Source organism: Anomaloglossus baeobatrachus, chromosome 2 (assembly GCF_048569485.1).
Source record: "Anomaloglossus baeobatrachus isolate aAnoBae1 chromosome 2, aAnoBae1.hap1, whole genome shotgun sequence".
Lineage (NCBI taxonomy): Eukaryota > Metazoa > Chordata > Amphibia > Anura > Aromobatidae > Anomaloglossus > Anomaloglossus baeobatrachus.
In genome coordinates, this window is record NC_134354.1 from 781,415,809 (window position 1) to 781,426,734 (window position 10,926).

At 53.9% G+C, this 10,926-nt stretch overlaps 1 protein-coding gene across 1 annotated transcript in view; it reads left to right on the forward strand.

The window, feature by feature from the left end:
* The first annotated feature begins 498 nt into the window (after window positions 1–498).
* Window positions 499–10,926, forward strand: part of THAP12 (THAP domain containing 12) — a 73,333-nt gene continuing 62,905 nt past the window's right edge. Inside the window, 2 exon segments of the mRNA XM_075337585.1 lie at window positions 499–741; window positions 10,519–10,639. Of these exon segments, the coding sequence (XP_075193700.1) occupies window positions 653–741; window positions 10,519–10,639 (210 nt within the window). The 5' untranslated portion in view covers window positions 499–652.

Below are 10,926 nucleotides of genomic sequence, written 5' to 3' on the forward strand. Positions count from 1 at the left end.
TAGGAGAGGATTAGATACACAGTTCAGCAGACAGCATCACACAGGAGAGGATTAGATACACGGCTCAGCAGACAGTATCACACAGGAGAGGATTAGATACACAGTTCAGCAGACAGTATCACACAGGAGAGGATTAGATACACGGCTCAGCAGACAGTATCACACAGGAGAGGATTAGATACACAGCTCAGCAGACAGTATCACATAGGAGAGGATTAGATACACAGTTCAGCAGACAGTATCACATAGGAGAGGATTAGATACACAGTTCAGCAGACAGTATCACACAGGTGAGGATGATACACGGCTCAGCTCTCGGTGTCTGGAGCTACAGATACTCGTATAACGCCGGATGGTGGGGTCCTCCCAGCAGGCTCCGCTCTATCTCTCGTCACCACACACATCTCTATGATTTCTCCACCTCCTCAGCTGTGAACCATAGAGCAGAGTGTGTGGGGGTAGAGCGGCCGCGCGGTGCTTCCTGGGATACGTGTGTGATTCCTCCAGGCCGCACACAGCAGTGTGGAGCGGCGGCTGCCTGTCTGTCTCCCGGTAGTGAGCGCGCCCCCTGGTGAGGGGAGGATTCGGGCGCATCCCGATCCCGGTGCTTCCCCTCCCCCCCCCCGAAACAAAAAACCGTTACACAGCGAAAATGCCGAATTTCTGCGCAGCCCCGAACTGCACCCGAAAGAGCACACAGTCCGACCTGGCGTTCTTCAGATTCCCGCGGGACCCGGGCAGGTGAGCAGCGTCCTCCTGACCGGGGGGCTATGGGGGGTGGGCGGCAGGTGTCACTCTCCTAGGGGGGAGTCAGGGGCCTCGGCCTTTTATGGGGGGCAAATAATTTTACCTCCTGTGTATTGGGACCCTTATTAATATTTATTTATAAAGCACCATAGTCAGCGAAATGAAATGCCTGATAACAGCGAGAAGTAGTAGCCTCTTCTCCCGACTAGACTCCTCCCCCCGGCTAGGCTCCCCCCCAATCTCCGCCTAGACTACCGCGCTCCCCCCACCATCTTCGCCTAGGCTACTGCGCTCTCCCCCCCCCCCCCCCCCCCCCCCCTCACTCCCCCTCCAGCTAGGCTCCCACGCTCTACCCCCCCTCCTCCGGCTAGGCTACCGCGCTCTACCGCCACCCCCCTCCTCTGGCTAGGCTCCCGCGCTCTACCCCCACCCCCTCCTCTGGCTAGGCTCCCGCGCTCTACCCCCACCCCCTCCTCTGGCTAGGCTCCCGCGCTCTACCCCCACCCCCTCCTCTGGCTAGGCTCCCGCGCTCTACCCCCACCCCCTCCTCTGGCTAGGCTCCCGCGCTCTACCCCCACCCCCTCCTCTGGCTAGGCTCCCGCGCTCTACCCCCACCCCCTCCTCTGGCTAGGCTCCCGCGCTCTACCCCCCCACCCCCTCCTCTGGCTAGGCTCCCGCGCTCTACCCCCCCACCCCCTCCTCTGGCTAGGCTCCCGCGCTCTACCCCCCCACCCCCCTCCTCTGGCTAGGCTCCTGCGCTCTACCCCCCTCCTCTGGCTAGGCTCCCGCGCTCTACCCCTACCCCCTCCTCTGGCTAGGCTCCCGCGCTCTACCCCTACCCCCTCCTCTGGCTAGGCTCCCGCGCTCTACCCCTACCCCCTCCTCTGGCTAGGCTCCCGCGCTCTACCCCTACCCCCTCCTCTGGCTAGGCTCCCGCGCTCTACCCCCACCCCCTCCTCTGGCTAGGCTCCCGCGCTCTACCCCCACCCCCTCCTCTGGCTAGGCTCCCGCGCTCTACCCCCACCCCCTCCTCTGGCTAGGCTCCCGCGCTCTACCCCCACCCCCTCCTCTGGCTAGGCTCCCGCGCTCTACCCCCACCCCCTCCTCTGGCTAGGCTCCCGCGCTCTACCCCCACCCCCTCCTCTGGCTAGGCTCCCGCGCTCTACCCCCACCCCCTCCTCTGGCTAGGCTCCCGCGCTCTACCCCCACCCCCTCCACGTTAAGTATTGGGGAGGGGGGTTGCAGAATGATGGTGGGGGGATGGAGAGGAAAATCTATGTTACATCAATAACAAACTTGTTTAATTTTTTTCAGTAAAATTCTGTGTAAACAAAAAAATATATTGACTTGTCGTCATTTTCATTTTTATATATTTATCTTCTTGTGTGGTTATCGCTTTGGGAGATGTGTAGCGGTAGCACGGGGTGGTAGTTGCATGTGATTCCCTCTGATAGGCGCCCCGACCCCACTTCACAGGAGAAGTGTTGGGGTCCTGGCTGGCTTAGCATAACGGGAAGGACCGAGGCAGTCATTCTTGTCCATCCGCGGTTCTGAGTCTCCCAGTCACGGGGAGTATCGACGCTCTCGGATCTGCCACACACAGGATACTCACTTCACGTCCAACACCGTTCTGGCCTGATACCTCTCAGCTGTAAGCTACTCTGCGCCGGCTGCTAAGCGGCCATCTCTAGTCTGGGGTTTAGTTGCTGATCTCCATTCTGGATTACAACCACCCTCTATTTGTCTGTTGGTCCCCCCGCACTATGTTTGTTCGGTCTCGAGGTTACAGCCTCCACAAGTCACCCACAGAATGCAACCAAAACACGACTAAACAGATTGTAGGTCTGTCCTATTCTCTAGCCGCCCCCTATCTGAGGTGCACTTTTTGCCTCTGCTGTAGCTCTGCCTCATTAGGCTCTTCATAAGTGTCCACTGGCGGTTGCCAGGCAGATTTGACCTGTCACTTACATTGCCCCACCACTGCTACATCTGCACATTACACTACATCTTATTCATTCCTATACCTTGCATTACTTTCCTACATAACATTACAGTCTGTCTTCTCACACATATATATATTTACTATCACTTTTAGTGTCTTCGGGAGTAGGAGCTCCATCACCATCTTACATTCCTCCCCTCTTAAAAATAGCCGTCCCCGACGATGTTCGGACCTAAAAGACACCACACACCAGGTATAGATAGTTTTGGCGTCTTCAGGGGTAGGAATACTGCCATCATCTTACATTACTCCCCTCGTGAACATGGCCGTCCCCAACCATGTCTGGACCTGCAAGACACCACTCACCAGACATACATACTTTTGGTGTCATCAGGAGTAGAAAGTTGATCACCATCTTACATTCCTCCCCTCTAAAAATGGCTGTCCCCGAACGATGTCTCGACCTCCAAGTCACCACACATCAAGCAAACATACTTTTGGGGTCTTCAGGAGTAGAAACTCGATCACCATCTTACATTCCTCCTATTTAAACATGGCCGTCCCCGAACATGTCCGGACCTGAAAGACACCACACACCAGGTATACATAGTTTTAGTGCCTTCAGTGATAGGAACTCTTCCAGCTTACATTCCCCCCCCCCCCCTCGTGAACATGGCCGTCCCCGACCATGCCTGGATTTGCAAGACACCACACACCAGGTATACATACTTTTGGCGTCTTCAGGGGTAGGAACTCTGCCATCATTCCTCCCCTCGTGAACATGGCCGTCCCCGACGATGTCCGAACCTAAAAGACACCACACACCAGGTATACATACTTTTGGCGTCTTCAATGGTAGGAACTCTGCCATCATTCCTCCTCTCGTGAACATGGCCGTCCCCGACGATGTCCGAACCTAAAAGACACCACACACCAGGTATACATGGTTTGGCATCTTCAGGGGTAAGAATACTGCCATAATCTTACATTCCTCCCCTCGTGAACATGGCCGTCCCCGACCATGTCTGGACCTACAAGACACCACTCACCAGACATACATACTTTTGGTGTCTTCAGAGGTAGGAACTCCACCACCATCTTAGAGGCGTACACCATTTTTATAGCTGTTTATTGAATCTTTTCTATTAGTGGTGATGACTGAAAAATGGTAATTTGGCATTTTTTTTTCTTTATGGTGTTCAACATTTGGGATTCTCTTTTTGATTTGACTTTTATGGATGTCCATACTGAATTTTTATTTTTTTTTCTCCAATACTATTTATATTTCATAAATTAATATATACTGTGTTTTTTAGTGGACTGCAGTTGTTTAATTCCTCATTTCTTCAGCGCTCTATTGGGAGACCCAGACGATTGGGGTATAGCTACTGCCCTCCGGAGGCCACACAAAGCACTACACTAAAAAGTGCAAGGCCCCTCCCCCTCTGGCTATACCCCCCCGTGGTATCACGGGTTCTCCAGTTTTAGCTTTGTGTGCGAAGGAGGTCAGACATCCACGCATAGCTCCACAGATTTTAGTCAGCAGTAGCTGCTGACTATTTCGGATGGAAGAAAAGAGGACACATATAGTGTCCCCAGCATGCTCCCTTCTCACCCCTGGATGGTGTTGTAAGGTTGAGGTACCTATTGCTGGTACGGAGGCTGGAGCCCACATGCTGCTTTCCTTCCCCATCCCCCTGAGGGGCTCTGAGGAAGTGGGATCCTGCCGGCCTCAAAGCTCTGACGCCGGGCTCCATCCACAGACCCATTTGAACCTGCTGGATACGGAGCTGGAGTACCGTTCAGGGACATGGCCCTGCACCATTACAGGTACTCTGTGTCCCCGTACACACAGGCACAGCACACTCCAGACTTGCTGGGTGTGCTAGTGCGCCGGGGACAGTAAAGGGTTACAGTCACTGCAGCTTTGCTGAGTGACTTTGTGTTTTGGGAACTACCGCACCGGACGCTCCGGGAGCGGCGGCGCGGCTGGGACTTGTAGTTCGCCGGGGACTGGGCGCCGACCGCGCTTTTACGGCGGCGGCGCTTATAACTCCAGTCCCCGGCTTCTGCGGCCTAGTGCCGCTTCGTTCCCGCCCCCTCCCTGTCACTCAGGGAAGGGGACAGGCGCTGAGCAATCAGCAGCGCCGAGGGCTGGAGCCTTTTTACATGCTCCAGCCCTCTCACTGCACTCTGTCGGACGCCGGATTCCCGCTCTGCCTTGGGGGCACGCCCACGGCCCGCCCCTACTCACACGAGCTGGGGAAGAAGCCGGCAGCCATTACTGCAGAGCTCGGGGCATCAAGGCAGGACAGTGGCGATCATACACCCGCTTATAGGCGTGCGGTAAGAGGCACAATAGTGCTGACCACGATATAACTGCAGTGTATACATGTGTGTTTTTAACTGCATAGGTCGCTATATGCCCGCTTGGGGAGCGACACATCAGCAGCAGGAAAGCAGGTGTGCTAAGGCACAGGCTTTCTAGGCTGCTTGTATTGCACGTACTGAAGTGTTCATTTGTATTTATGCTTATATGCTATACATTGCACTGTACAGTCGCTAGTCTTAGCTATATTCTTCTGGAATGGCTAGACTACAGCAGCAGAAAACCAAGGGTGCTGGGGCACAGGTTTTTTTTTTTCTATGCTGCTTGTATTGCATGGGCTGCAGTGTGCATTTGTACTTGTGCTTGTATGCTATACATTGCACTGTATGGTCACTCTTCTGGGCTATGTTCCCCTAGATGACTAGTCTACAGCAGCAGAAGAGCTGGGGTGCCAGGCCACAGGCTTCTATGCTGCTTGTATTGCATGTGCTGCAGTGTTCATTTGTACTTGTGCTTGTATGCTATACATTGCACTGTAGGGTCAATCTTCTGGGCTATATTCCCCTAGATGACTAGTATACAGCAGCAGAAGAGCAGGGGTGCCAGGGCACAGGCTTCTATGCTGCTTGTATTGCTCGTGCTGCAGTGATCTTTTGTACTTTATGCCTGTATGCTATACATTGCAATGTACGGTCACCAATCTTGGCTATATACTTCTAGATAGCTAGTCGGCAGCGGCAAAAAAGCAACACAGTTTTCAGTGCTGTTTTTACTACATGGGATGCTGTTCATGACACCGTCCCATTGTGTGCATGCTCCCCTGTAGCACGTCGTCTGCCGGGGTCTCTAGCACTTCGTCTGCCGGGGCTCTACTAGTTGTGGCCAAAGAAACCTCCTGTCAACCCTGTCCATGGACAGGGACGGAGTAGTCATAATATAGAGACTTGCACCCATGGGCAATCTACTTGAACAAAAGGCAGCTCTTCAGGGCTTTGATACTGACATCGCTCTCAATCCGGATACACCGGGTGGTAACGCCATACGGAATGATCCTATACCGTCCATCAATGGAAGGTTGGATCTTTCTCCCTCAGCTCCCCCAGTGGAGATAGGAGACGAACAGGAGAAGTTCCTTTTCAGTGTCTCACGCAGATATTGAGTATTTTTCTGGCCACGCTGACTTCAGAGAAGCAGTCCAGGAACACCACGCTTACCAGATAAGCGTCTTCTCCAAACGTTTTTAGGATACACGTTATCCCTTTTTTTCCCCTGACGTGGTCAGCGCTGGACCCAGGGTCCAAAGGTGGATTCTCCAATCTCCAGGCTTGCATATAGAGCCATAGTTGCACTGGAGATGGGGCTTCACTTCAAGATGCCATTCACAGACAGATGGACTCTGGTTGAAATCTGTCTAGGAGGCTATCGGCGTGTCGGTTGCTCCGGCATCCACAGCCGTATTGGCAACCTAACCTTTTCTGCTGTTCTTGCGCAGCTGACCTTGAGCAGGGACATCTGTACCGCAGAGGCGTCCGTAACCCCGCAATGTCTGCACTGCGACTTACCCTGTTAATGCTGTCCTAAAAGTACAGTCGAGGTTTCGGTCCTTCCCAAGCTCCGGCAGGTCCCAATTGTCCTCGTGCAAAAGGGCTACAAAACCTCAGACGGGCTCAGATTCCGGCCGGGCTCAATCTCGCCCAAGGAAGGCAGTCGGAGGAACCGCTACCAAGGCGGTCTCCTCAGGACTCTCAGCTCTCTCTCTCTCTCTCTCCGCATCCGCGGTTGATGGCAGACTCCCCCGCCTTTGGCGACATTTAGCTGCCACAGGTCACAGACCGGTGGGTGACGGACATTGTGCTCACGTGCACAGGACAGTGTTCTGTTCTCGTCCTCCGACTCCATTCTTCAGAACGGCCCCACCTCTCCACCGAGCAGATGCCCTGCTGCAGGCGGTGGACGCTCTAAGAGCAGAAGGAGTGGTGATCCCTGTCCCCCCTCAGGAACGAGGGCGAGGGTTTGTACTCCAATCTCTTTGTGGCTCCAAAAATGGACGGTTCCTTCCGTCCTGTTCTGGTTCTGAAACTGCTCAACGAGCATGCGAACGCCAGGCGGTTCCGGATGGGATCCCTCCGATCCGTCATTGCCTCAATGTCTCGAGGAGACTTCCTTGCCTCAACAGACATCAAAGATGCCTATCTCCACGTGCCAATTGCTACGGAGCACCAACGTTTTCTACGTTTTGTGATAGGAGACGAACATCTTCTGTTCGTAGCTCTGCCATTCAGTCTGGCGACAGCCCCACGGGTGGGCACCAAGGTCATGGCAGCAGTGGTAGCAGTCTTGCACTCTCACGGACACCCGGTGATTCCGTACTTGGACGATCTACTCGTCAAAGCAACCTCCCTCGAGGCATGCCAACGCAGCCTGAATGTTACGCTGGAGACTCTCCAGACTTTCGGGTGGATCATCAATTTGGCAAGGTCAAATCTGTCTCCGACTCAATCACTAACGTATCTCGGCATGGAGTTTCATACTCTATCAGCCATAGTGAAGCTTCCGCTGAACCAGCAGCGTTCACTGCGGACAGAGGTGCAGTCCCTCCTTCAAGGCCAGTCGCACCCCTTAAGGCGCCTCATGCACTTCCTAAGGAAGATGGTGGCAGCCATCGAGGCAGTTCTCTTTGCGCAGTTTCATCTGCGCCAACGGCAATGGGACATTCTCCGCCAATGGGATGGGCAGTCAACCTCCCTGGACGGGAAGTCTCCCTTTCCCTGACGGCCGAGGACTCTCTGCAATAGTGGCTTATTCCCACCTCATTGCCATAGCCCCCATCCTGGGCAGTGGTCACGACAGATACGAGTCTGTCAGGGTGGGGAGCAGTTTGTCTCCGCCACATGGCTCAGGGGACGTGGACTCAGCAGGAGTCCACCCTTCAGTTCGATGTGCTGGAAATCGGGGCAGGGTATCTTACCCTATTAGCTTTCCAAAAGTGGCTAGAAGGGAGCAGATCCGAATCCAGTCGGACATCTCCACAGCGGTGGCATACATCAACCACCAAGGAGGGACACGCAGTCAGCAGCCTTCCAGGAAGTCCGGCGAATCCTCATGTGGGTGGAGGACACAGCATCCACCATATCCGCAGTTCACATCCCGGGCGTAGAAAACTGGGAAGCAGGCTGCCTCAGTCGCCAGGGCATGGACGCGGGGGAATGGTCCCTTCACCCGGACGTGTTTCAGGAAATCTGTTGCCGCTGGGGGGGGGGGCCGGACGTCGACCTAATGGCGTCTCGGCACACCAACAAGGTCCCGGCATTTATGGCACGATCGCGCGATCACAGAGCTCTGGCGGCAGACGCCTTAGTGCAAGATTGGTCGCAGTTCCGGCTCACATATGTGTTTCCACCTCTGGCACTCTTGCCCAGAGTACTGCGCAAAAATCAGATCCGATTGCAGCCGCGTCATACTCGTCGCACCAGACTGGCCGAGGAGATCGTGGTACCCGGATCTGTGGCATCTCACGGTCGGCCCGACCGGGGTCACTACCAGACCGACCAGACTTACTGTCTCAAGGGCCGTTTTCTCCATCGGAATTCTGCGGCCCTGAACCTGACTGTGTGGCTTGTGTGTCCTGGATCCTAGCGTCTTCAGGATTATCCCAAGGGGTCGTTGCCACCATGAGACAGGCTAGGAAGCCCACGTCTGCTAAGATCTACCACAGAACGTGGAAGGTTTTCTTAATCTGGTGCTCTACTCAGGGAGTGTCTCCCTGGCCATTTGCATTGCCTATCTTTCTTTCCTTCCTACAATGGGAGTTAGAAAAGGGCTTGTCGCTAGACTCCCTCAAAGGGCAAGTCTCAGCACTATCCGTGTTTTTTCAGAAGCGTCTAGCACGTCTTTCTAAGGTGCGCACGTTCCCGCAGGGGGTTTGTCATATCGTACCCCCGTACAAGCGGCCGTTGGATCCATGGGATCTGAACAGGGTTCTAGTTGCTCTCCAGAAGCCGCCTTTCGAGCCTCTGAAGGAAGTTTCCTTTTCTCGCCTGTCACAGAAGGTGGCGTTTCTCGTTGCGATCACATCGCTTCGGCGAGTGTCTGAGCTGGCAGCTCTGTCATCCAAGGCTCCCTTCCTGGTGTTTTCACCAGGACAAGGTAGTGCTGCGCATCATTCCGGAGTTTCTCCCTAAGGTAGTATCCTCGTTTCATCTTAATCAGGATATCTCCTTACCGTCCTTTTGCACTCATCCGGTTCACCGGTATGAGAATGATTTACGTTTGCTAGATCTGGTGAGAGCACTCAGAATCTACATTTCACGCACGGCGCCCGTACGCCGTTCCGATGCCCTTGTCGCTGGTACGCGCAAGAGGTTGCAGGCTTCTAAAGCCATCCTGGCTCGATGGATCAAAGAACCAATTCTGGAAGCCTACCGTTTTGCAGGGCTTCCGGTTCTTTCAGGGCTGAAAGCCCATTCAACCAGAGCCGTGAGTGCGTCCTGGGCGCTACGACACCAGGCTTCGGCTCAACAGGTGTGCCAGGCAGCTACCTGGTCGAGTCTGCACATTTTCACCAAACATTATCAGGTGCATACCTATGCTTCGGCGGATGCCAGCTTAGGTAGAAGAGTCCTGCAGGCGGCAGTGACATCCCCGTAGGGGAGGGCTGTTTTGCAGCTCTAACATGAGGTATCTCTTTACCCACCCAGGGACAGCTTTTGGACGTCCCAATCGTCTGGGTCTCCCAATAGAGCGCTGAAGAAGAAGGGAATTTTGTTACTTACCGTAAATTCCTTTTCTTCTAGCTCTTATTGGGAGACCCAGCACCCGCCCTGTTGTCCTTCGGGATTTCTAGGTTGTTTGCGGGTACACATGTTGTTCATGTTGAACGGTTTTTCAGTTCTCCGACGTTATTCGGAGTTAATTTGTTTAAACCAGTTATTGGCTTCCTCCTTCTTGCTTTGGCACTAAAACTGGAGAACCCGTGATACCACGGGGGGGTATAGCCAGAGGGGGAGGGGCCTTGCACTTTTTAGTGTAGTGCTTTGTGTGGCCTCCGGAGGGCAGTAGCTATACCCCAATCGTCTGGGTCTCCCAATAAGAGCTAGAAGAAAAGGAATTTACGGTAAGTAACAAAATTCCCTTCTTTACATGCTGCGGTATTACAGTACGGCAGAACTGAATGCAAATTAATAGTATTCGAGAAAGCTGAGGATGTGGCTGGGATCACAGGAGAACCACGATGGCAGCCACTGGGACCCCAAGCTGTCAGTGCAACCTATAAGTGCCCCATGAAGGGGCTAATGGATGCCCGAATCAAGGCCACCAGCAGGATTGAACATTTGAGCAGCAGCGATCAGAGTTGGCTCTGGTCTCTGCTGAGGTAGTGCAACACAGCAGCCACTTGCGCTGAATGGAGAAGGCTCATGTTTAGGGGAGCAGATCCTATAACAGCATGTTTTCCTATTTTGGCGCTGATGATCCAGAGCGATTCGCTTTCTTCTCTCTGTAGGTGTCAGAAGTGGGTGGAGAACTGCCGGAGATACGACCTGGAGGACAAGACCCCCGATCAGCTGAACAAGCACTACAGACTGTGTGCCCAGCACTTTGAGGACTCCATGATCTGCAGAAGTGTGAGTACCATGCAGTCCTCCTCTATTGCACCCATACACGGCCCTTTAGAACCCTCCTTGTTGTTTTTGCAGATCTACAGTTCTGAGCATGCCTTGCTCTAATAGAGCAGAGCTGCAGTGTAAAGCATGGACGAGACAGCAATCTGACACAGGAAGTTCATATCAGTCACCAATAGATGAGTCAGCTAAGCTGGAGTCATAGATGTGTCCATAATGGAGCAAAGCATTGTGAGACATCAAGTCAGACCACCACCATAGACATAAACGGGCAGCCGAGCCGAGCTAGG